At 39.7% G+C, this 27,770-nt stretch overlaps 4 protein-coding genes across 12 annotated transcripts in view; 3 read left to right on the top strand and 1 right to left on the bottom strand.

Moving 5' to 3' along the window:
• kif1b (kinesin family member 1B) overlaps window positions 1-5,927 on the top strand; it is a 50,730-nt gene extending 44,803 nt beyond the window's left edge. For all 5 annotated transcript variants that reach the window (XM_026367703.1, XM_026367701.1, XM_026367702.1 and 2 more), the window contains 10 exons: window positions 13-146; window positions 243-304; window positions 410-555; window positions 690-950; window positions 1,065-1,136; window positions 1,260-1,381; window positions 1,538-1,690; window positions 1,948-2,140; window positions 2,396-2,514; window positions 2,614-5,927. In XM_026367703.1, the coding sequence (XP_026223488.1) occupies window positions 13-146; window positions 243-304; window positions 410-555; window positions 690-950; window positions 1,065-1,136; window positions 1,260-1,381; window positions 1,538-1,690; window positions 1,948-2,140; window positions 2,396-2,514; window positions 2,614-2,656 (1,305 nt within the window). In that variant the 3' untranslated portion in view covers window positions 2,657-5,927. The remainder of the gene's footprint in view (window positions 1-12; window positions 147-242; window positions 305-409; window positions 556-689; window positions 951-1,064; window positions 1,137-1,259; window positions 1,382-1,537; window positions 1,691-1,947; window positions 2,141-2,395; window positions 2,515-2,613) is intronic.
• A 1,109-nt stretch (window positions 5,928-7,036) lies between these two features.
• On the top strand, window positions 7,037-13,722 carry pgd (phosphogluconate dehydrogenase). Its single transcript, XM_026367708.1, has 13 exons — window positions 7,037-7,178; window positions 8,073-8,148; window positions 8,507-8,686; window positions 8,792-8,857; window positions 8,942-9,060; window positions 9,234-9,303; window positions 9,396-9,530; window positions 9,633-9,822; window positions 10,897-11,027; window positions 11,300-11,433; window positions 11,956-12,055; window positions 12,507-12,629; window positions 12,976-13,722. The coding sequence occupies exons 1-13, from the start codon at window positions 7,171-7,173 to the stop codon at window positions 13,093-13,095; spliced, it is 1,452 nt and encodes a 483-aa protein (XP_026223493.1). The 5' UTR covers window positions 7,037-7,170; the 3' UTR covers window positions 13,096-13,722.
• A 2,946-nt stretch (window positions 13,723-16,668) lies between these two features.
• Window positions 16,669-22,006, bottom strand: tardbpl (TAR DNA binding protein, like). 3 transcript variants are annotated; one of them, XR_003299267.1, is made up of 7 exons: window positions 21,275-22,004; window positions 20,280-20,443; window positions 20,027-20,167; window positions 19,320-19,490; window positions 18,923-19,007; window positions 17,936-18,082; window positions 16,669-17,188 (listed from the first exon to the last, which is right to left on the bottom strand). XR_003299267.1 is itself a non-coding variant. In XM_026367710.1 (6 exons), the coding sequence occupies exons 1-6, from the start codon at window positions 21,513-21,515 to the stop codon at window positions 17,988-17,990; spliced, it is 897 nt and encodes a 298-aa protein (XP_026223495.1). In that variant the 5' UTR covers window positions 21,516-22,005; the 3' UTR covers window positions 17,250-17,987. The 3 variants fall into 3 exon arrangements, 2 of the variants coding, with proteins under 2 accessions (XP_026223495.1, XP_026223494.1); XM_026367710.1 differs by lacking the exon at window positions 16,669-17,188 and having other exon boundaries at window positions 17,250-18,082; window positions 21,275-22,005; XM_026367709.1 differs by lacking the exon at window positions 16,669-17,188 and having other exon boundaries at window positions 17,250-19,007; window positions 21,275-22,006.
• Window positions 22,007-22,269: 263 nt separating this feature from the next.
• On the top strand, window positions 22,270-27,416 carry c7h1orf127 (chromosome 7 C1orf127 homolog). Of its 3 annotated transcripts, XM_026366890.1 has the most exons (12): window positions 22,270-22,434; window positions 23,113-23,198; window positions 23,271-23,353; window positions 23,466-23,567; window positions 23,653-23,777; window positions 23,894-24,037; window positions 24,144-24,182; window positions 24,297-24,434; window positions 24,530-24,614; window positions 24,854-25,050; window positions 25,200-25,317; window positions 26,198-27,416. In XM_026366890.1, exons 2-12 carry the CDS (start codon window positions 23,158-23,160, stop codon window positions 26,641-26,643), a joined length of 1,518 nt encoding a protein of 505 aa, XP_026222675.1. In that variant the 5' UTR covers window positions 22,270-22,434; window positions 23,113-23,157; the 3' UTR covers window positions 26,644-27,416. The 3 variants fall into 3 exon arrangements, with proteins under 3 accessions (XP_026222675.1, XP_026222674.1, XP_026222676.1); XM_026366889.1 differs by having other exon boundaries at window positions 22,270-23,198; XM_026366891.1 differs by lacking the exon at window positions 23,113-23,198 and having other exon boundaries at window positions 22,271-22,434.
• Window positions 27,417-27,770: the final 354 nt, after the last annotated feature.

Raw genomic sequence — 27,770 nt, 5'->3', positions numbered from 1 at the left:
TCGTTTTCACAGCTTGACCATTGCATCCAGCCTGCTATTATTACCAAAGACCTTTGCATGGTCTTCTACTCCAGAGATGCAAAGATCTCCCCTCCACGTTCCCTCAGGAACCTCTTTGGGAGTGGATACTCCAAAACACCTGACTGGTGAGACAAACCTTCAGGCACATTACTATTTCTAATCTCAATTAAAGATAGTTGGCGCCTGTCTTACATTAAAAGAACCTCTTTTGCTGTATACAGCAATCGAGTCACTGGCATCTACGAGCTGAGCTTGTGCAAGATGTCTGACACCGGAAGCCCAGGTGAGAAAATTGTTAAGATAAATATTTTAAGCCAGCATCTTGTCTTTGCTAGTTAGGATGACTTTTTGAGAGCTTCTTCCTAATGAGTCATTTTTCCTTGAGCAGGGATGCAGCGGAGGAGGAGAAAGGTCCTGGACACATCGGTGGCTTATGTGCGTGGAGAGGAGAACTTGGCTGGCTGGAGGCCCAGAGGAGACAGTCTCATCGTGGAGCACCAATGGGAGCTGGAGAAAATGGAGCAGTTGCATGAGGTTGGTCTTTGCAATCTCAACAAAGAGTAGAAAAAAAGCTTTTCAGTCTTATATACATCAAATAAAGAAGAAATCTTGTTGTTTCTTTTAACGGAAACTTATCTTGTGTCTCACCCTGTCTATCATTGGACCAGGTGGAGAAGACTCGTCACCTGCTCCTGCTGAGGGAGAAGCTGGTAGAGGCAGCTCCAGTGGGAACGGCTCCCACTACTAAGTCAGTGAGCGAGTCACTGTCCCCAAGTTTCAGCTCAGGCACCCTGTCCACCTCTACCTCCATCTCCTCTCAGATCTCCAGCACCACCTTTGAAAGCGCCATCACACCCAGCGAGAGCAGTGGCTACGACTCTACCGACATCGAGAGCCTTGTGGATCGTGAAAAGGAGCTGGCTACTAAGGTGAGAGCCAACTTTGTGTTATGGTATATTAACAGTAAAGATTGTTTCTATGCTACATATCTACGCTCTCCTTTTGTTCTATGACTGATCATGTTTATATTTGTTGTGTTGTAGTGCCTGCGCCTCCTGACACACACTTTCAACAGTGAATATAACCTGGTGATCAACAGTATCAGTGATTGCAAGGTGAAAATAATACATAGAAAATTGAAATACAACTTTTTCATCACATATATGATAAATGCTGAAACACAACCCACAAACTCAGTGTATTTAATGCCCATTCCCATCTCTTGTTTTTGACTGTAGTTGTCTGACATCTCGCCAATCGGACGTGACCCATCAGTCACCAGCTTCAGCAGTGCCACCCTCACCCCCTCCTCCACTTGCCCTTCTCTGGCTGATTCCCGCTGTGGTTCCATAGACCAGAAGTAAATTTTAATTCAAATATTTTTTAACATGCACAATATTTTTAATGTCTGTATAAAATGTTACAAACAGTGTTTCTTATTATCAAAATCCAAACACATAAATGGTAACGAACAGGTTGTTAGCAAGATACCAACTTTGTGTACTTTGTTCCAAAGGACCCCAGAGAACAGCTCTCGGGCCTCCAGTCCATCCTGCTCAGACTATGAGAACTTCCCAATGGTTCCCACACTGGAGACTTCTTATCTAGCACGGGCTGGAAAGAATGAGTTCCTTAACTTGGTGCCTGATATTGAAGAAATGAGGCCAGGGTGAGTAATGCCATGTTTGGTCTTTTGCTGATATTTTACTCTTAGTGCTTCTCACTTTTTTTCACCACTATCTGCGTGATGTAATTATTTGAGACCAATCTTTCAGCCCATATAAAAACTGATAGTCCTATTTTCTGAACCAAGCAGAAAATATATTAATTGAGTTGAACTGCTAAACATGTGTGATTTCGACGGATTGCAAATCAAAGTGATCAAATCTGTGTCACAAAAATAAATTAATGTTTATTCCTTTTCAGGTCTGTTGTGTCTAAGAAGGGTTTCCTGAGTTTTATGGAGCCGCGCTCCAACTCATGGGTGAAGCATTTTGTCGTCGTGCGCCGGCCCTACGTCTTTATCTACAACAGTGACAAGGACCCGGTGGAGCGGGGAGTCCTGAACCTCTCCACAGCGCAGGTGGAATACAGTGAAGACCAGCAGGCCATGCTCAAGGTGCAGCTCCAAGTCTTTTCAATATCTAATCTTCAGTCACGCCAACAGTAGTAACTGGACATTCACTAATAATCTCGTATGCATGGACAGAAACCAACACTGTAGCAGATTTAAGTTCATCTATAAAAACAACATCAACACTCTGAAGCTTTCATAACTGATACTCTTGTACAGCGACATAAGACCGTGTGTGTATGTTTTCCTAATACGAATCCTAAACGTGCAGTATGGCAAATATTTGCTGTTTGTTTTCAGACTCCCAACACATTTGCTGTGTGCACAAAACATCGAGGAATCCTGCTGCAGGCCAACAATGAAAAGGACATGAACGACTGGCTGTACGCTTTTAATCCTCTGCTAGCAGGAACAATAAGGTAAAACACAGCCTTCTCTCACACTACTCTTAACAAGAAGCAGCTCCGCTGAACATCGTTCTCATCTCATCACAACATAAAATCCTGCTGTTCCCACAGATCTAAGCTGGCGAGGAGACGCAGTGGCCTAACGAAGAACTGAGTGAGTCGACTGGCACACAGAAAACCACGGCTTCCATTCTTTCTGAAAAGCCTTTGAACATACAAGTGTTAACACTTATTAATCATTGTGATTCTTGACAGTTTTCTCTTGTAAGTAGACTTGTGGCTTAAGTCTCCTTTCATGCGACTAAAAGTTTCATTTCCAGAGAATCTTTCCTTCCCCTCCTTCCAACAATCCCTTGCCAACTTAGCTTCCCTACTCTCTCCTCCCCCCCCCCCCCACCTCCTCCTTAGCTTTTGTGTTTTTGTTTTTATGACGATGTTGGGGTCTAATTTTGTTCCGCTTCGTTGTCATTCCCTAACTCCCCTAACTAGTAGCATGTTGTAATAGTCTATTTGTGTGTGCACGATTCTTCGGAAGCTGCTTTTTTTTTTTTTCTGGCCACTCCTTTTCAGTTCGCCAATCATCTGTGAAAATTGTCTCACTCAGTGTTATTTGTCTGCTGAAAAGAGTTTTATTTAGTTTGATTTCCTTTTTCTTATTAATATGCCCGCACGATAACTGCAGCAGTCCTCAGGAGATCAGGTTTGCTTACTCAAAAAATTAGAACAAATCTGACAACCATGAAGAGAAAATATGAAAATATCTCCACATGAGTTTATACTCTGCTACAGAAAAGGCAAGGCTACTTCAAGAACTATTGCTGCTAATTAAGTCATTAGTTTTTTTTCCTCTCTCTGAGATCTGCATTAGGTTGTTGCCTCATCTTAAATTAGACTGTACCTTTAGAATCAAATAGGAAAGAATTTGTCCCAACACAGCAAGAAATGAGGGCACCACTGGATTTCCACTCATCCATGTTATGTTTAGATCCCACTCTATGTACATACACCAACTCCAACCCCCAGTAGTGGCGTCATTCAGTGAGTTATTTTACTGGAAGTTATTACTTACAATCATGCACTGGTGTCAAAATGAACTCAAGAAGCATGGAGAAGATTCTCTTTTAAATCTCAGCAGTGAAATCATGATGATGGATCGTACAGGTGGAGGTAGTTGATATTTCTCCCTGTTCTTTTACTATTTAATCTCAAGATAAACAGGGTTTTGAGTAGATTATGAAGACGAGGGAGATGGACAGTACTCTAAAGAGAGAATATCATTTGTACATACAGTCTTTTCTGGGATTGGTGTGGTAGAAAAACATTCCTCTCAGCTCCTCTAGCTCTTAGCAATTTTTTTTTTCTTACACTAACACGTTGAGACTCAGACCTAAACAGAGACTCAATATTTGCTAACGATTACGATACGTGTGATGCTGAAGTCAAAACAAAACATGGGAAGAAGAAGCGAGAATGAAGTTGCGACTCTGTAGCCTTGATGTTAGTAGTTTATTGATGCCGCTGCTTGCACACAGCCTGCAGGACATAACAATACAGTCTACCCCATGACTCCCCTCACGGTCACACCAGCGTCAGGTGGAGTCTCTATAAATGAAGTACTTACTGTTCAGCAGCACCACAGATTACCATGTGTTCATTTTCTCTTTGTGTTCTTGAATTGAAACCTCATCTAACCTTCACTGGGTTGAGGGTAGTTTTTTTTTTTTTTTTAACATTGTTTTTGTTTTGTTGTTGTTTTTTTTCCTACTATGCTCTTAATCATTCCATAATGAAGTTTTATATGAAATGTAACAGAGGGCATTTATTTCTTAATTTCTAACCAACTTTATTGGTGTTTAACCTTATTTTGCACATTAACACATATCTATAGCAAGATGAGGGCAGATCACACATCTGAGTGTCAGGAACAAAGATGAGAGCACATATCAAGGCTACACTGGATAGCTATTTTTGAAAGAATGAAGTAGTAGTAAAGGGATGGCATATAGTTACTTCTAATGTTGTTAATGAAAGTTTTTGCTCTGTACATGGTAATACAGCTGCTACATTGGGCTTCTACATTGTAAATTCTGACACATTTGGTGCCTCTGTCTCTACAAATGGCAGAGCTGTGATGAACACAGATGGGCATTAATAACTACTGGCCAGCCAACCAGTAGTACGCCTGCTGTAGCATGTGAAAGTGTGTTGAAACAGAGGCACCTGTTTCCTGTTACAGCTTTTAGTTGATGCAAACACAGAAAGCAATTCCCTTAGAGGTCAAAATGAATGTGACTGCCCTCAGGTCAGCCAGCCTGCTGGTCAGGGAAACGCTCTTGAATAGTTTTGAAATATTTTGTCTATCAAGAAATCCATACAGGGAAAAACAAAAAAACAAAAAATAATCAGAAACTATCTATGCACTGATCAAAGCTCCAAGTGCAATGTACCTCACATTAACCTCAGCGTTCTCAGCCTGTGGGAGATACATGGATCCATAGGAATAATGTCAGAGCAAACATTTTCACTTCAGTGACTAATTTGCAGAGATATATTATTTGTGGATTGTGTATTTATTATTTGCAATGTATATATTAGTTTGCAGCTTTTTGCACATATTAATAAAAAGGTTCAACTAACTGATCAAATAAAGTCTGTGCGGTTTAGTTGTTCTGCTCAGAATGAACCAAATGACGGTGTGGTAGCCTGCTCCAGTCTGAACTGAGAGAGAGTTGAATGTACAGTGAAGATGTGGTTTTTTTTGTTGTTGTTGTTGTTTTGTTGTTTTTTTTAACATAAACTAAAATGGAACCCACTGCATCGTTTCAGGGGAGGTGAGTTACAACAGTGCTTCCTCTTTATTAGAAAGTGGTTTGAGTGAAAATCTGCTTTTGATTTGAAGAATAACTACTCGCTACTCGTGCTAACCTGCCATCTGAATCCTAACAAAACAAAGGTGGTTTCTAACTCGTTTTATTTTTTCTAATATCAGGGAATACAACACAACGTAGCTAGTGACATCTAAAACGACAGTATACTATTGTTTGTGCTGGTGTCTTTAGTCACCTCAACACTTCTTTTCTCTTCTGTTGATGCCTTTCAAACAAAACTAGCCATGATATTTTCCATTATCCCCTCTGACAATTAATATCAGTTGACTTTGTTCCCTTTGGAAGATAAACCGTGACATTAACACTGTACATTATTTGTCAGACTGGTTTCATTTTCATACTTATTTTGTAAATATCTGTGTTGTATGGAGCTTGAATTAAAATGTAAATATGTTTACTGTATTTGTAATAATTATAATCCATTCGCTGTATAGCATAGATGTGTCATGCAGATATCCTAATTCTGTGTATGGTAATCTTGCACCATTGAACTGTTTAGTGAATGAGGCAACAATAAAAGTGCAAACTGTGCATTAGCAGAACAAGTGCTCCTTGTTTGTCTTCTCCTTTGTGCACAGCTTCACTCCCGTCTTCTCGTCGTTTTACATCTACACCCCCTGATATTGTGACGTATGCTGGAATAGAAGCTTTTATTTCTATTGCAAAATAAAAATAATAGATGAAATGTTTGAAATGGCAAAACTAACAATACCCACGATAAGTCAAACTTATACCCGAGTTCAAATTATGGTGTTATACCTCATAGTTTTCACTTAGCATCTATTAGTATATACTTAATGTATAACTTATAAATTTTAATTTTGCAAGCAAATCTAACTATCACCCACACTTGGTGTAAGAAGTTAACATTTTGAATTGTATCATAGTTTTTACCATGAACATTTGAATGATCTTAAATTAGGTCTCATGTATCTTGGTGCTGGCTTGACGGGTAGGGTATTTTTTACTCTCATCAGCCCTAAGTTTACATTTTTTTAAGTGAGCTACTATTCTCACATTAAGCTGGTTTAGTAGTCACTTTTCTGTGATCCTGCACAGATTTCCAGTCACTGGTAGAAGTAATGAAGCATGGATCAACTGTGTGTGATCTCAAGCTGCACCGTAAGTAGACTCTTATGAAAGGTGATAAGCCAGATCTAAAACAATTAGCCAACAGTCAATGAATCTATCAGCGGATTGATATGCAGATAATTGACTATTTTAATAATCAAATCTAATTTGGGTTATTCAATTTAAAATAGTGAAATGATGCCAAATATTCCCTAATTCCAGCCTTAAAGCAAGATGACATATTGTTTTGCTGTTGGCCATAGAAATGCATATGTCTTGTGTTGTGAAACGATCACTATTTGAAGCTAAAGTTAAATACGGGTTTATCGTAGTCGTATTAAAATAAAATGATGTAAAAAGTTAAACTCAGCTATAGAAACATATGAAATAGATTTTATTAAAATGTTTCCTCAACCAATCGGCACCTGTTCAAAGATGGGTGTGTGCTGCCACAGTGAGTGACGGCCAGAGCAGCCAATAGGAAAACGCATACGTCTGCTTAGGTTTCTGGGCCAATCACGACATCGCTCCAGCTCGCTCCTTGTCCTCTGATTGGTGGATCATCTGCGTGCGTTCTTCGTCCCACCGGTCACGTTGACATGAAGGAGGAAGTGAAAAAGCAGCGAGGAGGAAGTGAAGTAGACATCTGAGTGAGCTCCGCTGGCGTCAGGACACTGCTACTTCACGGTTACTTTACTCTCAGTTCATCATGGCTCAGTAAGTTCCTAACATTAAATGTATTCTTACTTAAAATTATATTACACTTTAGAGTCGTTTTATCCTCATTGACTTGAGTTTTAACAGAGTTAAACGTTAACAAACCTCTCGATCCGTTAGTATGAACTGACACAAACACCGTGCTGCTCATTCATCTACACTCAGTACTACTACTAATACTAACACTTAGTATTCAGCATGTGTGGAAATGTAGTAACAGCTGATCAAAAACTGAAATCGTATTCTGCTGTCTCTACATGGTGGTCAGGTGCATGTTGTGAGCTTTATTTTTCCAGGAGCTCCGCGAGTCACCTGTGATCAATTGAACTGATTGAACATGGTTAAGAAATTTCCATTTCTGAAGCTTTGAGTGTTTCCAGGAGCACGGTAACTTTGAGAATTATGAAAAGATACAGGTTTGAAATCACCTGACTCTTCCTAGATTTGACTGTCTGGCCAAACGGACTAATTGGTCAGTAATTGGGCCTTGATCAGGGAGGTGACTGAACCACAGCAGCACAGCTCGAGTCCTGCAGGGACAGAAGAACCTCCAATCAGTTTTACAGTATGGCAATTAGACAATTAGAATAATATACCACTAATAACACAGCATTTGGCTGTAAATGATGCCAAATGTACTGAATAAAAACTTGTTTTCAATGTAGTCAGTGTAGTTTGAATAGTAAAATGTAGTGAGGGGAGTGTGAAACCACTGTGTGGCATTTAAAGTTCAAACTACATGGAGGTGACAGTTGTCCTCTTTTAAGCTCATGTTGTCATCTCCTTTGGTAAAAATGTTTTTCCTATATATATGTTATGAAGTTAGAAATACTCAGGCTCAGACCAAAATTCCCGCCAGATCCTCACATTGATTAATTTCTGTTTGTTTCACAGAGCAGACATTGCACTGATTGGTTTGGCCGTCATGGGCCAGAACCTCATCATGAACATGAATGACCACGGCTTTGTGGTAAGATAACTTCTGAGTTTACTGCGGATGTGGAAAGTAACTAAATAGGTTTACTACAGTATGATACATGAGTCCAGTTTTAGAGTACTGGTACTTCTAATCCTCTGCATTGAAATCTTTTCACTTGTCCATATCAATTTAAGAGTTACAATTACTAGTCAGGGCAGGCTGAATAAGTACTTCTACTTTATTTGTAGTACATATTGACAGTAATGCTTTCCCCTTTTTTTGCATAAGTAAACAACTACTTTTACATTTTTACTTACTATCCGTCTTACTTTCTTCCATCATTCACAACAGTCAAGCTTGTTCAACTTCCCTCCGTTTTAACTTTGTAATCACTAAACTTCTCCACCAGGTCTGTGCCTATAACCGAACTGTGTCCAAGGTGCATGACTTCCTGAAGAATGAGGCGAAGGGCTCCAAGGTGATTGGAGCGGAGTCTCTGGAGGACATGGTGTCCAAGCTGAAGAAGCCCAGAAGGATCATACTGCTGGTCAAGGCTGGACAGGCTGTGGACGACTTCATAGACAAACTGGTCTGTAGTTAGTGCTAAACTGTTTTTAATTAAATTTTTTTTTTTTTTGGAATGTTGAGTCCTTCCTCATTAAACAAATTATTTCTGTGATGCATCCTTCCTCAGGTTCCTCTTCTTGAGGCTGGAGATATCATAATTGATGGTGGCAACTCTGAATACAGGGATACAACAGTAAGTCAGATCCACTGTTCAGCTGTAAAGCTTCATTTCTGTTTGAGGACATTCTCACTGTGTGTGTGTGTTTCTGTCTTACAGCGGCGGTGTAAGAGTCTGAAAGAGAAGGGCTTGCTGTTTGTCGGCAGTGGAGTCAGCGGTGGGGAGGAGGGAGCACGTTATGGACCCTCACTCATGCCAGGAGGACACAAAGAGGCTTGGTGAGTCCCCACAAACTCAACTCCTCAGGCTTTTAGCGGTGTGCTAGGTGTTAGATGTGAGGCACAGACATATGAACACACTTACTACTAATTAAAACTGGATTAATATGTGTTCAGAAAATGTTGTTCCGTCATCATGTAATGATTATCAATTTATTTGCTGTTACTTTAAGGCCACACATTAAAGACATCTTCCAGAGTATTGCTGCCAAGGTTGGAACAGGAGAACCTTGCTGTGACTGGGTCAGTGCAATCATGATTACTACAGTTTTTAGTAATAGCTAATAGTCTTATGTCAAATCATCTCAAAAATACTCACCACCTTTACTCTGCAGGTTGGAGATGAGGGTGCGGGACATTTTGTTAAAATGGTCCATAATGGTATTGAGTATGGAGACATGCAGCTGATCTGTGAGGCTTATCACCTGATGAAGGATGTTCTGGGAATGGACCACGATGAGATGGCACAGGTGAGCGGTGACACAATCTCATGAAGTATTTGTAACACTTCTGTACAAACAACGTAGGTGTTGGCTGACTGTATTCTGTCCTGCTGTGGTTGAAACACTCAGGCTTTTGACAGCTGGAACAAGACAGAGCTGGACTCCTTTTTGATTGAAATCACAGCCAACATCCTCAAATACAGAGACCCGGATGGTACACATCTGCTGCCCAAGATCCGTGACAGTGCAGGACAGAAAGGCACAGGGAAGTGGACGGCTATTTCAGCTCTGGAGTACGGCACGCCTGTTACATTGATCGGTAAGACAAAGGAAGAAGTTGTAGACAAAGAAGTATCTGGTTTCCTTCTCCTGGTTGCTTTCAGTAAACTGTTAGTCATGATGACACAGCAAAAAGTATTACATCACACCTGTTGCGGTTTTATCACAACCTCAACAAATTAAAGGTCAATAGATTCAGCAGTCAGTGTGTGGACTGATGTTTAGCTCTGTCAACTCACACATAGTGTGGCTGGTGAGCCTCTTCCAGAAACAGGGTCGATATGTGGCCGCCCCTAAGAAGATTGAAGGCTTTTCTAGTGTCCTGCTCATCTCAAGTGACATAAGTGGGATTTGGCTTTGGCTTTGGTCTTTGTTTGTGACTGTTTCCTAAACAGCTGGAGGTCAGGAGACAAGGCATTAATAATCCAGGACAAAAAGGTGTCGTCATATAAGCTTTTTATAAGAGTGGATGTTCTTCTAAACAGATGCAGCTATGAGTGGAAGCTTGAAATTAAATGTACAGCAGATGTTATGTGAAACTCAAGTCATGTAGATATTTTGTTGAAACTTGCTTCATTCACTCTTGCTCTATCACACCCTAACCAGTTTTCATGTCGGACTGTTGTTTTGTAATATTTTGTTTCCTTTATGCTTGTCAGTGTTAGATAGGCAGTACAAAAGGCTCCATTGTGGGTCAGTGTGTGCATGAATGGATTTCTGCTAACATTCCTCACCAGGAACACATGGAACCAGGACACATTTTCTCTCTCTCTGACTCTCTGCCCGTGGGTTGCATCACCTAGCTGTGCAGTTTTTAGCAAGTCATGCTTATCCAACAGTTTGTTTTCTGTCTTGATGGAGTGGGAGAGTAAATCTCATTTGTGATAACTGGCAAACCCGGTTTTTTTTTTTTTTTTTTTTTTTTTTTTCCTTTTATAGTGTAGTGACAACAGGCAAGCCCTACTGTTACAACAGTATTACTACTAGTTCATGCAGATCCTTGTGCAGCGTTTCCTTTTGTCTGCATAATGTCTATGTAATACACTTTTGTGACAAGGCTAAACTAGTCATCCCTCTGTCTTTGTCTCGTTCACCCTCCCTTTCCATTTCTTAGGGGAGGCTGTCTTTGCCAGATGTCTGTCCTCTCTTAAGGATGAGAGGGTGGAGGCCAGCCGCAGTCTTTCAGGGCCACAGGGGGTCAAGTTCAGCGGCAACAAGGCTGCTTTCCTGGAGGACATCAGAAAGGTAGAACAGGCAGTACAGCATACTGTTCTGTACATGGAACTGTGTAGAGCCTAAAATCTGGTTACTGGATAGAGAAAATGATGGCGATGAGGCATAATTACCATCGCACCTAAATGAGAAGCTTTACAAAACAAATTGTGCAAAAAAACTCTAATCTGCATCATTTTTAGGTGCTTCTGGTTCTGAATAAACACAGTGCACATTTCTTACAGTGCCTATTATTTTAAATCATGGCTTAATATCAGACTAGATTTATTTGTTTTCTCTCCTAGGCCCTCTACGCCTCCAAGATCATTTCCTACGCGCAGGGCTTCATGCTGCTGCGGCAGGCGGCCAAAGAGTTTGGCTGGTCCCTCAACTATGGCGGAATCGCTCTCATGTGGAGAGGAGGCTGCATCATTCGAAGGTGCAAATAGCCTAATGTCCTCACATCATATGTTTGCCCCACTGCTGGCTTGTGCAATGAAATGTCAACAGGGATCTTTCACACAGATGGTGAAAACTGTGGTTAAGCAGCACAAGAGAGAACTTCTTTAGAAAGCAAGAAAACTGAAATGGAGAAGTTTTTGTTCAGCTTATTTATGTGACTCTTCTACATCAAAGGAAAAAAAATCCCACAAAGGATGTTATTTAATCAGTCGCTGCCCTGTGCTGTATTGATTGAATAAGAAATCTGACTTGGAGAAAAATGAGGAAACTATGGTTGTGACACTGCTCTGTGTAATCTGGTGAAGATGTTGCACAAACCTAAATCAAATAACACTTAGTGTGACCTGCAGCATGCAGCCACCACTTCAAAGGGCTTGATCCTGTTTGATTCCAGTGTATAGGAATAATAAAATATTGATGGATATATACATATCCACCTTATTATGAGCAGATTTTTTTTTTCTTTAACAATAACGGTGGACTTTCCTCTTCCCACCAGTGTCTTCCTGGGTAAAATCAAAGAGGCGTTTGACAGGGATGCTGAGCTGCAGAACTTGCTGCTGGACAATTTCTTCAATAACGCCGTGCAGGACTGTCAGGTATGATGAAGCAGGAAGTGGCCAAAGACTAACCTGCTACCTCTACATACACACAAGACACAAAAGTTACAAAACGAGTTATTCTCCTTTTCAAAGAAAGGAGAAGCACCATCTGTCTGAGGTCTTGTTTTTGTCAGAGGATTCTCAAACTGAAATATAGTGAAGCATGAAGCAACACTAGATGATAGATCTTCTCCTTAAAACACAGAATTCTCTCCTGCAGTGATAAAGATGCTGCATGATAGCAGACATTTTAGCTCTTAGCAGTAGAACAAGACTCAAACAGGTCTGATTAGACTGAGATTTGATTTGACCCAGGTTTGTGCCAGGTCTTGCTTACTAGGGACTGGGTGACCTGGTGAAGACCTCTTGTTCATGACCAGATGCACATCTTGACCTAATGAAATTAGTCCCATAAAGAAACTTAATGAAGTTTAATCTCTTTGTTTAGGAGTCGTGGCGCAGGACAGTCAGCACTGGAGTGCAGCACGGCATCCCCATGCCCTGTTTCACCACAGCTCTGTCCTTCTATGACGGTTACAGACATGAGAAGCTGCCAGCTAACCTCCTCCAGGTAAGACAAAAGTGGGAGCCGCAGGGTCCACTGAGCAGATGGCCGATTGTGGAGGTATCAGATTTAAAAGATCACGTGCAGCTTGCAAATATATTTGTGTAGGTTGTCAGGCTTTAAGACCCCAACAGTCTACAGTAATGAACTACTCCTCTCCTCTTGGACTTAAATTTGACAATAACAGCATTTTGAATCTTCATTAGCCAAATGTTTGTGTGTTTTGTTTTTTTTTTTTTTTTCCAGCACGTTTTCTCTTGTGTATAAATACATTATAGATGACAACATTTTTATTCAAGTGAAATTTGTCCCTGTGTGCATCGGATCGTTTATACATTTCTTTCTTTTGTAGGCCCAAAGGGATTACTTTGGAGCCCACACATATGAACTGCTGTCAAACCCCGGGCATTTCGTCCACACCAACTGGACCGGCCACGGAGGAAATGTCTCGTCTTCATCCTACAATGCTTAAGGAGCATTTTCAAATCACTGAAACACAAAGATGGAAAGAAGTTACCTGAGGGAGAGAGAAGAGGATACGTCAAACATTCCATCTTTATAATTATGCCTAAATATTTAACACCCCAACAATCACCTTATGACATCTTTTTAACCCCTATAGAGATGTGTTGCAGTTTTATTTATCAAAGTTCAATCCTAGATAACGTGTTGAGCTCTTTCCTGTGTGTTTTGTTGTAGTGATTTCTATCACAGTCACAACAAGTGGAGCCACCAAGGGGTTTATTCCATCTAGTTATCATGCTGGCTGCCAACGTAATGCAGACCAGTCATGTTAGGCCTAGGGTTTACAGTGTTACCACTGGATTAAGGTGAACCTGTGCACTGTGCTGTATTAGGCTAAATAAAGATTTAAATCCCTTTATAATTAGCTTGTATGGTCCTTGTTGCCTGGGTGTTGTAAACAGGGTTGGAATGTTTTTATGTAGCACAGAATAAGATAAAGTGCCTGATGTACATAAATATTCAGGATGGACTGGATGACAGATGCTTGACTCATTATTTAGTGTGTATCAAAGATGGACATTAACATTGGATGTTACACAAGCCAAGCATCAAAATAAACTAGTGTGACAGATAACGATGGGCTATTTGCAGCTATATTTCCATTTTCTAACTTTTACTCGACTACAATTCAGAGAGAAATACTCTGATTCTTATACTACTCTTTTTTATTTCACTATGCATAGTTGACTGAAGAAACCACATCAGCAAAATTATGTAAAGAAATATAATGAACTTATAAATTATGTGTTATCAGGGAGATCAGCTCCAACAGATGCTATTTTTTTGTTCCACACCTTGATCTAATCTGGACTAGATTTGTACATTTGTTATCAACAGCTTTACATGCAATGATGTCTGAACTACATTTACTTAGTAGAGCATTAGTACAAGTACATTATTATAGCCTAACTTTCCAGCAAAGACAAAAAGATAAATTCCTCTATAAAACAAGATACGTATGTACGTATTTCCATCAGTGGGTGGAACATCAGGTTTTAACTGACTTCAGTGAAAAGTAGTTACACTTGATTTACGCCTTTACTGTGTTCGTCCAGCAGGTGGCTCTAGGTGACATGCTTCATCATACACAGTATCACTAACTCACTAGAATGAAACCAACATCAACACAATGAAAACGCCTCATAGTTTTACTATAGTACTACTATTACTAAGGTTTCTAACGTTGCATATTGTATTGTTTCTCATTTCTTGACGATGTACTAAAGCCGTACTGATTCAACTCAGTACGGTAACAATAATCACAGAAAATTGAACAATATTGTTGCTGCTACTTAAACTCTCTTTTTTAACCGGGCAGTTTTCAGATGTTGTCTTTTTCTTATATGTAGTGTTACCTCTTTAAGCCTGTAACAGATTAATTAGTTTGGTTAAAATTACTGTGATTCATTCATACATGTAGCTGTGCTGAGAAATCACAAATCCATACTGCTTCATATCTGGCTGGGGACAAATCGCACTGCGATGGTTTTGGAAAAGGAAAACATTCATCATGCTCTGATGAATGTTAGTTTAGGTATAGACACGTTAGAATAAAAACTGAATGAATCCCTTAAACACTACTTCCTGCTGTGCTCCGTAAAGGTTTGGCAGGGATTCTCAGTCTGCTGTTAAAATAAATGTGCTAACAACCATGTCCTCACCTCCACAGCACTAAGGGACGTTGTACGTGACAATAGTGTGTGACAGTTGTTATTACACGTGTTGTCAAGCTGTAAACAAAGCCTCACCTCAGTGCACCTGTGCTGCCGTAGCTTTGGTGTTTGCCATGTCAAAGCTTCTTGTGGGCCGTTCTGGGACACTTCAAAGACCTCTTGTGTGACTCCTCATGTCAGAGATGTGATCCTGAAGGGGAACACAGCAGGACAAATAATATAGGCACTGTCCTGTGCTTAACTAAATACACTACAATAACCATAAACAGACCCCTCTATTGTCAGAGTAAGGTTCACAACTCTCTGCCCTCAGAGAGGCTCACTACCAAATTAGTGCTACTCTGCTATTTGAATTCATCCCATTGGTTAATGAAAAATACATGCCTGTGCTCCTGTCCTTTTTCTGTAATTATTATTGTGGAGGACAGAACATTCTCTACAATTACAGGCCCTGTATTCTTAATAAGGCCAAATGGAGGTTGCATCAGCAACACAGGAGGCTATTAGGGCTCAGTGACGACAGTGCACGTGGAGGATGAGGCTGGTGAGTCATCTGCAGACCGAACAAGTGGCAGGGGACACCAGACAGTATGATGATGCATAGTTCCTGTGTTTCTGACGCACAAAAGATGACTGAATTAAATAGACTGAACATCAGGAACCAAATTTACTTGTTTAAAATGTTTGCTGCAAATCATTAAAGCCACTTAAGCTTTAAATTATTCAAAAATATATAATTAAACATTCAACAATGTGGAAGTGTGGATAAACTATTCATTATCTACACCAATATTCAGGTGTGCCAGTGAGGATTATTAGCAGCAGGACGGTTCATGTTTACAGACTCAAAACAAACTAGAGTGGTTTTAATTATCAAATAAACTTGATATGTATATGAGACTTAACTGAGGCATCTTCTTCTTCATGTCTGCTGTTTAGATACATGGATCCAGCCAGAGAGGACCATCAGAAACATCATGGCCCCTCAGAACAGACCACACAGCAAAATCATCATCATCTGGAAGATCTCAACCTGCTACTAGTGGGAAAAAACACATTGATTCAAACGGTTCCCTTGTTAACGGCAGTGAGTTTGACCTAAACTAGATTCTGCACTTTAAACTTTTGATTTTACAGGTTCTATAAACTTTTTGAATGGGCACACCGACTTACAGCATAATGACAAAAGGCCAAACAAAGCAATGAACTCATCATCTGTGTAGCCTACATCTGTAACCACCATCTTCTTGTCAACTCATTTAAATTAACAAAATCCAAGTTAAATTGAATCCTTTATCTGACCCACATAACAATAAGGAATTTATAAATTCAATTCATATCCAAACATATTTTTGACCACAAGATGGTGCCACACTGAGCATGTGCAGGATGATGACTTGATTACTAAGTCATATAACTATTCAGTAGGATACTTTGAATCGTGTTTGAGGATGTATATAAATTATTTGCTTATAAGTCCTGCTCTGATTTACAGTCAAATTACTATCAATGTGTTCTCCAAAACATCTGCAGTTTGTGGCATCCAGCAAGAATGTATTTTAGATTTAGCTTTTTTAAGCCTATCCAGTCTTTGACCATCTCCACTGCATTTTCTACAGGACACTGACAGAGGTTATGTAATGCATCCATTTATACAAATTAACCTTTAGTTTCTAAAGTTTAATAAGTAAATCAGGACTCAGGAGTCCCGCATTTCAAGACATTACTAAAGGGCAAATCAGCACCACCAATAGACAGAACATAAACACTACACTTACTCACCAGCCAGCAATAAATGCACTCTGATAAAATAAAACCTAGAACTGGAAATAATGGAAAGAAAAAGCTTACATTAATCTACATTTTATTTTCACTGACAGACAACAGTTGATAAGAAACTCAAACTTTTATTTTGCACTGTGATACTAAAAATCTTCAATGTACAAAGTGTGAATTCCGGCTGGCATGTCCAATCATTTGTCAAAGTCTCTTTGAAAATCATTTAGCTCACACATGAACCATTTCATACACAAGTGCACTTCCTCCCTTAAATTATTTGACCATTCTGAAGACACCTAGTACTTAATACTTCAATGAGGACAAAGAATTAAGGCACTTACACCGTTTCTATTTGACATTTGTAGGTATAAACAAATACCTCAGCCCAACTGAGTATGGTCCACTAATTCTCATTTAGGGGTGGTCCAAGGATTCTTGCAAGTGATGTGAAGAAAATACTTGTCAGGATTTAGCCGTGTAGCCATTCCACTGTGTTTACGTCGCCGACCCACCAATATCTTCAGCTTCTCCATAACTGACTCCAACCTGGATTCAGGTGAAAACCTGGGCTGTCCAACTCCAAGGTCCCTATACATGTGAATTAAAGTGTTGGCATTTCAATTAATGTAAAGTCAAAAATAAGTCATGGTGAAGAGGGTATCATACCTAGTCAAATTCAGTTTTATTTCAGACTTCCCTTTAATTCACAAAACATAGAAATGCATTCGTAACCACTTCAAACACAAACTTTCAATGGGAACTTGTCAAACATTCACCACATCAACCTCTGAGCTCACTTGCAAACTTGAACACACCAGCAGTGTCCCTCCCCCCCACACAGACTTCACTAGCACAAATTCACATTTTCACACAGAGAGGGTGGTAACAAGGAGAAAATAAAACACACAACCAGACACAGCATTCACATCAAATCAGACAGCAAGAGAAAGCTACAAAAAGATACAAATAAGTCATAGCACTTGACAGTTTTTGAAGAATTAAGTTCGATAAACGATGAGAAAAAGCAGACCTTAAGGATCTTGACACACAAGAATTGTCCTTGTGATGGCCATTAAGGACACACTCGTACTTGCTTCTTCCTCTCACACTCGTACATAGCCACAGGTTCTTCTCAACTCTTGCAGGCATTTGTCTCTTTAAATAAAACTTTGCACAAACAGTCCTTCTCACACTTGCTTTCTTTCATTTTGCTCTCCCGTTCGCTCACTCTCACTCAGTCTAACACCAATCCCACTCAATGATCTTGAAAAGCGACAAGAGCAGACAAGATTTGTATATCCATAAAAAAAGGGGAGAGGAAAGAAGAACACCCACCGTCTAACACAGTATATGCAGAGTGAAGCTGTGTTCTTTGTTGACAAAGCATTTACACATGGGAAGTGGGGAATAGATACTGAGATCTGTCGAACATTGCTGCCAATGAGGCGCTTCCTCCCGGGAAATGGGGAAAGAGTTGGTGAACTGCAGAAGAGATTTTCATGAAGGCTTTTCCGAAAAATGTCAAAAAACGTAACAAAACAAAAAAGAAAAACAAAGAAAGAAAACTAAACAAAAAGATGCAATCAACCGCTTACAGATAATCACATAAAGCCCATTTTAATGGGGCTAAGGAGTTTGAGATACTCATGCATGTTTATAAAACTTTATCTTTCATGCTAAGTCATCTCTGTGTAACATTTTCTCAAAAACAAAAAAATCGTAGTGTGGCAGTTTCCACTATCAATGCTAAACCTGTCACTCATATAGTGCATGACTACATAATCAGTCATACATAGGTATAAATTTTGTCTTTAACAAAATAAAAGGCAGTGTATCTTTTAAATAATAGGAACATAACATATAAGCAGTTCCCCCCGTAGATATACTTACCAGAATAACCTAATAGCAACAGAAAAGGTCAACTCGAAGCTATCTACATTCCCCAACTAGAAGACTTAGACTCCATAGATGTACCAAAGCCGGAGCTGAAGCCACTGTTGGAGGTGGTGTTAGTGCCTGCAGCCCAGCCAAGGCTAGCTGAGCTGGGGCTGCTGTAACTAGTGCTGGCAGAGCTATAGGTCTGATCTCGGGTTGTAGTGGCTGTGCCTGCTGTTGTGGTCAGACCCTGCTGGTTAGCCAGCATGCCCATCATTCCCCAACTGCTTTGCAGCGCTGCTTGGGCAGCAGCCACCATTGCTGGGTTAAGGCCAAGAGCCCCAAAGTTAACCCCACCGCTACCGCTGCCTAGTCCCCCACGATTACTCCCGTAGCCCTGACTGAACCCACCAGCCCCAAACCGCCCTCGATCCATCATTTGCCTACTATTATTGTGTTTGGGCTCAGCATTGGAGATGTGCACGCTGACACCCTTGATGATCAAATCCTCTCCACACAGGGCTTGGGCAACCTGAAAAAGAAGTGAGCAGGAGATTATTGCTACAGTCATGACAAGTGTATCATATACACTTGTACACAAACTTAATTAATCTGTTTTTAACTCTTGTAATGTCTTGTAATGTTTACTGGTAATTCATCTGTGCTGTATGCAGTATTATACACTCTTTAACACAGTTCATTCTCTTTTTCCTCCCATTCATACACCATATTTCTATGTTTCTGTTTTCTCCTTGCTTATAAATTCACAGAATGGTAGCTTCCTAATTTTGTAATCATACCATCAACCAAATATTTAGACTCTACAATTATCAGTGAAACTCACCTGGTCATCAGCAAATGTGACAAAAGCAAATGCCCGGAAAGGTTTGGGAATGAAGACATCAGTGACTTCGCCATACTGCATGAAGTACTGCCTCAGGTCATCAGTAGTCATGTCCTCTGTACAGCGGCCAACAAAGATTTTACGGCTCCGCATTGGTTCATCAGGACATGCCTGATAGAACAAAAAGGGACAGCCATACATTAAATAATCTATATTTATGTCATGTTTTTAAGTGATGTTACAGTAATGAGTGATGTTACAGTAATGAGTGCAGAGTAGCAAACAAGTGATATGCTGTTAGATGAAGTTGTTAGTTTGTCTCTGTTGAAAGAACTCGGAGCAGATTGCTGCCACCTTATTGGTAAAGAAGGTGGCAAAGTCATCAGCAGAGAGAGGTGGAGGGGGAAGTGAAGGGGCATGGAGGAGTGATTTGCAAGTGGAGGAAAGCTCCTTTTTATCAGTGTTGTTGCTGAGTTTGTCCTGGTAGTACTCTGTTATTATTCATACAGAATATATGTATTCAACACTGAACTGCTTTGAGTATAATCATTACACCGGTTGTAGAAAACTGACAGATATTCTGTACTGACATAGCTGGCACAAAGAGCTCACTGCATTCATGCAGATAAGATGTGATACACCCTTTAATTATTTTTTCTAAGAGAACAGATCTTTATGTTGATATTAAAAAATGATGTCAAATATACCTTTGAGTTGGGTAGTTTGCAGTCGCACCATCGTCCGTCAATCATGTGTCTCTGAGCAATGACTTTCATTTGCGTCTCATAGTCAGTAAATCGGACAAACCCAAAACCTTTTGAGTTGCCAGTTTTTGCATCTCTTTTCACCTGCAATAAACAAAGAGACATGTAATTCTACTGTAATACTCTAACCCTGAACGCCTTCTTAATAGATACAAATGTAGACCAAAATATCCATAGCCACATGGCATGTCACTACCTGTACCATGATGACTTCCCCAAAGGTACTGAAATAATCTTTCAGGTCCTGTTCTGTTGTTTTCCATGGTAGCCCAAGGACAATGAGGTCTGATGTCTTCTGAAAGCCCCTTTTGATTTTCACTGCTGAGGCAGCGTCTATCTCATCCATTTTTCTTTTATTATCTGTGAAGAATAAACATAAATCCCTTAAACCGACAAGAACAGCAAATCATATGAAAATTAAAATAGCTCTACCTCTCTCAGCTCTTAGTTGTTCTGTGGTGCACAGCGATCAAAACAAACTATATGGATGAAATGAATGAGTAGACCGACACATGATCAGCTATAATACTACAAAACCACAGTCAACAGACCCCACTTTTCTGTGAAGGGTTTCTACTATTGTAGATGTAGAAGAAAATCTATCACACCAACAGCTGAAAATAATTCCATGTTGAACTTATCATGTTGAAAAAGGAAAGCGCCTTCCACAAATAAACTGCAAAATGCGGAAAGCTGAGTATTGTCTTCTGCAGCATTGGGATTTCCTTTAACTAGACCAAGGGAGCCAGACCAAAAGCATACTGTTCTGCCAATTTATTGTGCGCATCATCTGTGCACATAGATGTAGAAATGTTTCAGCTTTATGAATATTTAGAAATAGAACTGTTTTATGTGTTTTTCTATTATCATTATTATTATAATATAGCATCACACTTGGTGCAGTTACCTACATTTGGAGCATCCCATTTATATCACTGACACTGGACTAGATATTCTAGCAGAAACACTTCTCAGTGTTATACAAAGTAATTAAACAATAATATACTAAATCAACATCTATAAAAGATCTAACAAGCCATTGACTTACAGACTTACTGCACAGCTGTACATTAGATTATATCAGTTATAGATGTACCTAATAAACTGGCAGTGGACAGGGCTGTGCACCTGTCCCGTAACTCCAGTTGTGATTAAAAAAAATAAGAGAAAGAAACTCAACACCTGTTTCACCTTTGGGATAATTGACAACGTAGACCAGGTTTCCCCAGTCGTTCTCTGGTGCATGGAGGACACCCTCCACAAGCCGGACTCCTCTCATGCATTGGGACTCTGGGTTTCTGTACCGCAGCCCGCACGCTCCTGGAAACTGTGCTGCTACCGAAGACAGCAAAACAGTACCGTCGTCCTCTGAGGGGATCTCCATGGGTTCTTCGCTTTCATCCTCAGCCACACGTATGTATAATTCCGACATGGTCTCTGGATGGTGGAGCGCTGGTCCAAGTGGAATCAGCTGATGGAGCTCAAGTTATTAGTAAACAGCGGAATGATGCACACGAGTGTCCAAGTTTATATCTGTTTACTGGATGAGGTAATTACGCACAACCGAGCACTTCACAACTCTCTATCATTTAATAGCTAGCGGCCATGAGAGCAGAATATTTTCTTTCCCAGTGTCTACACGCATAAACAAGTTACCCAGCTAGCTAACAAGCTAGCAAACTCAAGACAGCTTCGAAAATGAATGACCATCTAGTTTCGCTCTTCGTTTACTGTCAACAAACACACGAATACCCCTATTGTCTGTGAGCGTACACCCGAAATTTATACCCGAATAACAACATCGACAACTTATCTTTTTTTTATGAAATCTGAACACGAAAGCGTCTCATCAAAGTGAACATATTTGTAGGAGCTAGCTAAACCCTCTAACCTCAAGCTAGCTAACAAAATGGCTGCTCACCTTGTACAGATGACATCATGTAGTTGGAAGAGCACACTGTCGATGTTTGTAGGGGTGTCAGCAATTACATTTACAAAATTAACTGAATAAGTCGACGTTGGATTCACAGTTTATGGTTGATTTTTATATAGCTATTTTATATATGGTGGTGGCTGGGTATATTCATCTTGTTCTGTCTCATAATCCGTAACAGGCAAAGTTCACGTCTTGTGAATTACCCTTGAAATCTGCTAATAACGATTAAAACCCAACCAAAAGGTGCGCACTTGAATTTGATTTAGTGAGTTAGTGTCATGTGGAGATTCTCCTTCATATTAGGACTTGATCCGTCTTTTTAGTCTTAATGTTAGCGTTTGAATAGACTAGACTGTTATAAACATGAATAATATGTTAAAATGGGTTCAAAACTAAGTAGAGTTTAGCAGAGTTGGTAAGTAACTAAGTATATTTACTCAAGTGCTGTACTTAAGTACAGTGTTGATGTACTTATACTTATACTTATACTTTACTGGACTATATCCATTTTATGTTATTTATTCTTTTACTACTCTACAAATCAGACGAAAATATTGTACTTTTCTTATTAATATTGTGCTACTCTTGCGACCGCTGACTTTGTTTCATATGTCAGTAGATAGCAACACATTTTATTCTGGGCTGAGTATTCAATTTGTGCACTTTATGCACCTCTGGTAATTAGGTGCATCCTCCAACTGATCCTCCAGTTTTACAACCATACCATGCTTATTCTGTGAAGCTAAACACTATTCAAAGTTTAATTCTAGAGTACATGTTAATTATTATTATAATTTTCCATACCAAACATGCCAGCTGTATATATAGTGAAAATCATTGCAGCCATAAAAGCAGTTAAAATACATTAGATAATGTGACTATTTAAAAAAAAAAAAAAAAAAAAACGAGAAAAGCAGATGTAAAAGAGTTAATTCATAGTAAATCTCGTACATTATTCAACATTGAAGTGCTTGGCTTGGTTGTGCAGTAAAACGTTTTTTCACACATGCTGGAGACAGTGATTTGTGACTTTTTTGTCTCTTGGTGTGTAAACACACCTGTTTTATCACCTCCACACCTCACCTACAAATAGTCAAGGGTCAGAGTGCCCTCCTAGGTTTTCCTCATTTTAAGTGTCATGGATCACAAAGAGGGATACAGCATATTCCTTACAATTATGTGAGTAACATTTCTTGTATAACGTGAGATTCAGCATCATGAAACTATAAGCTCAATACGTTATTTCTTTAGTGTTTTGCAGTGTTTTATCACAAGGAGTGCGTTTTCCATTCAGAAACGTGAATGGGTTGATGACCAAACAGCAAAACTTACAGGTAAATTTGTGTATGTGCAGCCATTAAGTCATTACACTCGCATAGTCACATTAAGTCACACAGTCGTTAATGATATTTTTTGCACAATGAGAAAATGTACTTGCATTTTCAGAAGGAGATGTGGCATGTTTTTCTGACTACATGGAGATGTGGATCCACCGTGCGAGGATTGAAGGATTGATTCTTTGGCTGTCTGGGGCCCTAGAGATCCAAAGTAAATGTCTTTAACTTAAATATATGCATTTAAAAAAAAAAGTGAGATATGATTTGCTTCTCAAAATTTATTCTTTTTCTACAAGTCCACTTAGACGCTCTAGATCATATAAACCTCCAGCTGTCTGCCTGTGGATACTCACTGCACAAAGACCCTGACATGAACTTTATTTTTAGAGTCAGTTACACTGGGTGTTTGGTCCAGCAACAGGTACGTCACCATTGTAAGAAATTACTATTGCATAGAGTATGTAGATACTGCTGAAGGTTGACCTTTGCAGCTTGTTTTGATGGAGGCAGTTGTCTGATTGTACTGTGACTGTTCAGCACAGCTTCCACGTCCTTAAACTGAATCTGGTGAAGAGGATAAATCGATTTGGACACAGACCTCACAGTTTCATAATGACGTGCCCCGTGGTTTCTGTGGTGCCCAACAGAGAGCAAATCCAGTGTGACCCGGAGTATATTCAGGTAACTGCTCACTGGAGTTCAACTTATTTAGGTCAACTTTTTTCTACTTTCATCTAAGTAGTCTGAGTTGCTTTGTTATTCTGACAAGATTTGTGTGTGTCTTCAGGTGATCAGACAAGTTCCCTATGACAACTGGAATAATGAGGTAGTAATTAAATTCACTCCTTGGAATTGTGATTGCCTTATAAATATGCACAAATATGTATGCAGATGTGTATGGATGAGAGAGTGAGTTTGCATATTTGGTTTTGTATTGCAGTTACACTGGTCACTGTCTTTGAGCGATCACCTCATTGTAGCTCTGGAGGATGCTAGTTTGATCCAGATGAATGTTGACATGAACGGACCAGACATTACAGTCCAAGGCAGGAGGACGGAGGTCTTGAGCCCTGTCAATGTAAGAAACCTCAGACGTTTTACTGCCATCCTGTGACCGTTGGCAACATTACAGCTGAAATTAACTGTTTCTGATGGTTCTTTTGGTTACATGAGGTAATGGAAAATGAAGGGGAATTCTTGGCCTTGAAGCTGGTCAGTGGTCAGTATGCCTACAGCATGGAAGCTACGTGTCCAAAAGGTGGGTAGCAAACACAGAACTGGCCGTTTTTTCCCTCTCTATGTCATGAGGAGTGGCTTTGGCACATTTATCACAGTGGTGGAAGAAGAACTCAATAACATAAAAATAAGCAAATTTTGCATCTAAACAATTACTTAAGGTAGTATTATACTTTTACCATTACTTTTCAATTAACTTGAGTAAACTTTATTTACATCCCTGAGTACAGCAACACATTTTATCCCTGTTATACATTTCAGTGACTACGGACACAGCAGAGCAAACTGTGCTGCACATTTTTAAACGACACATGGGTTTGACCAAGCGAGGCAGCTATGACAATGAAGGACTGACACTCAGCAATGTGTTAGTGAACCAGACAGATGATTTCACTGTGCATGACACGAGTGGATTTGTGATACTGGTCATTCCTACAGACCAAATCCTCCAGACCAAGGTTAGTTAACATTTTTATAACCAGACTTAATCATCATGGTGTAATATAGTTGGGCCAGTTTTTGAATTTTTCAAATTTGAGCACGGTGTCTTTTTTTCCTGAAAGGATTTATTATCCTGTAATACATCTAAACCAGCTTTGTTTTACAGACCTGCACAGAAAGCAAACAACTCATGCAGCCGTTCTACAGGGTCGACGTTGTGCTCACCTTCAGAGAGACAAATCACAAAATGCACTGGACCATGGAGAACATGCTGCCATGCACAGGTGAGTGTGCTGCTGATGAGCACAGTAAAACTAAAGTGGTGATTAATTATCGGATGATATTTTGACCACTAACCATTGACAGGCTTTTACGTTAGTCACACCAGGTACTTGCTTGTGTTTGTTGCGCAGTCAATCAATTACTCTTTCAACTTTAGCACTTTTCAAACAGTTTAACGTGAGCTTGAAGTAAATATTAAAGCGATGCCGGCTAACAGAAACCAAAATAAGCCAAAAAAAAAGTAAACTTTATGTATTACCATTACCCTATTGAATATACATCTACATTAACTTCCTATTACCATATTAAGTTACCAGTAACCTGCAATATATTTTTGAGAGTTTTATAAATCTTGTCATTCAGTATAACAGTGATAGACATCCCTTCTATGTGCAAGACATTTCAAAATATACAAGTACTTTGTAATTTTCATAATATTATGTCTGCATCTGTCACTAGTGAAATGTCTCCTTTTTTTCCCTTTTCACTTCACTGAAAAGTCAATTCTCAGTGTTTGTGTAATGCAGGCTTTAAGTTTCTAAATTGCACTGGTATTCAAGTTGCATACCAGTCCATCATTGCTTTCCAAAACAAATGTGATGCCACGCGATCAAACATGTTCATACATGTAGTAACCAAGATGAACTCGGAGATTTTCTTTTCAGTTGGTAAATATGAAAACAGCCTTAGTGTCGAACTCTGCACACAGAGACAGTGATGCACAAACACCAAAGAGAAGTAACAATGGTACATATTCGAGGGTGTGCAGTATGTGGAGTTTGTAGAGTTACTACAATAACAGGAAGTGGTTTTGTTGGTGTTATAAAATCCACATTGCTATTACAAATGTAGAATCATTAATATTTCTTTTGGCCTCCACAGCCCTGTCTGCTACGTCACACATCACACCCTCTCCCGGTTCAAACACCACAGCTCTGTCCACGTTCAACCTTAAAGCTGCGAGAGAGGACCACACCACTGTCCCTAAACTAAATGACAGAGCTCCAGCTGAAGAGCTGACTGCAGAGTTTTCCACAACCAGTTCTCCTCACGCACAGACAGAAGGCAGCAGTTTTCATTTCCACACTGAAGTGGTGTCAGATCAAGGTGGAAATGTATCTGCTGGGTTCAACAGTGCACCTGTGTCTTCCATTAGTGAGTTTCATAAAACAACACCGTCAACAAATACTTCAGCACAGCCTAATTCACTTGAGTCATCAGGTGTGACCAAGCCATCAACATCGTTCCACACAACATACCAACAATTCAACACAACCCGGGAAAATAAAGACCAGCAGGGGCAGAAAGGACTGAAGTGGATTTGGTAGAACTAGAAGCAAGATTTGTGAAAAAAATAAAAACTGCCACGAACACCTGCATGTCCAAATGTCAGCTTAGCAACCTACTGTGAAAATAAAAAAATAACTCGTATCAGGGGGCTTATATAGTCGAATTCTACATGTTCTACATCTGTTTGAGTCCAGTTGCAATGTAGGGCCAACACTTTCCTTAAAGCCCTCTGATTCACTTATTTCTGTTCTCCTTGCTGTCATGTGCTACTCTTGTCTGTTTGCAGTCTTGAAAGGTGCTGCTGTTGTCTGTCAGTGCTGTGAAGGTTGATTATAGAAGCAGAAATAAAGGCAGACCTCTGCCAGCCGGTGCCTGAGGGTGGACATTATCCAGATGCAGACAAGGCAGGCGTTAAATAAACATGTGTCTATCTGAGCCGTACAAACAGACTGATGTAGAGAAGACCCCGCAGTTGTTGCAGCCGATGCCACCTTTCAGAGAAGCTTTGAATTTCCATAATACACAATGCGTTCTATTCAGTGCTGAATCTCAGTCTTTCACAAGTTTTATGTTTTGTAGATTCAAATTTATACTTTATTTATTCCTTTTTTTTCTTAAGTGATTTTTCTTAAGTAGCCTAATACAAAAGTCCAACTAAATGTTGACTCTAAACATTCAGTTTTTGCAGTATTACTGTGCATTTCTGCTGCAGTATTCTGTGCCAACAGTAGAGGGCAGTATTGAATGAGAGAGAAACTGCTCTGCAGCCTGCTGCAGCTCACTTTGCAATAAACCACTTTTTAGAATTTTTGCACGACAATGCATTTATAATCTTTTTTAACAATGTGCTGACAGTTGCACCGAATGTAAATGACACGTTACCCTTTCAAAATATAGAAGAATGCAAAGTGCTCCCTACTAATAAAATTGTAAATTAGGTAGTTAAAATTTCTACCATATCAATAATCAGATTCTTTTGACCACTATCACTGAACATCTTTCGTTTTTGTTTCCATCATTTTTTTTTTCACCTTTGTTATTGTGACCTCCTGGTATGCACCAAAGCGTCTGTAAATGATAACAGTGCAGTGTTACACAGTTACATGCATCATATACAATGGGCTGTGGGGCAGAAAATCTAAACTTCCTTGTGCCTTTGGTCCCC

Source organism: Anabas testudineus, chromosome 7 (genome assembly GCF_900324465.2).
Source record: "Anabas testudineus chromosome 7, fAnaTes1.2, whole genome shotgun sequence".
Classification (NCBI taxonomy): domain Eukaryota; kingdom Metazoa; phylum Chordata; class Actinopteri; order Anabantiformes; family Anabantidae; genus Anabas; species Anabas testudineus.
Note: the sequence above shows the minus strand (reverse complement) of the source record. Positions and strands in the feature narration are given on the sequence as shown.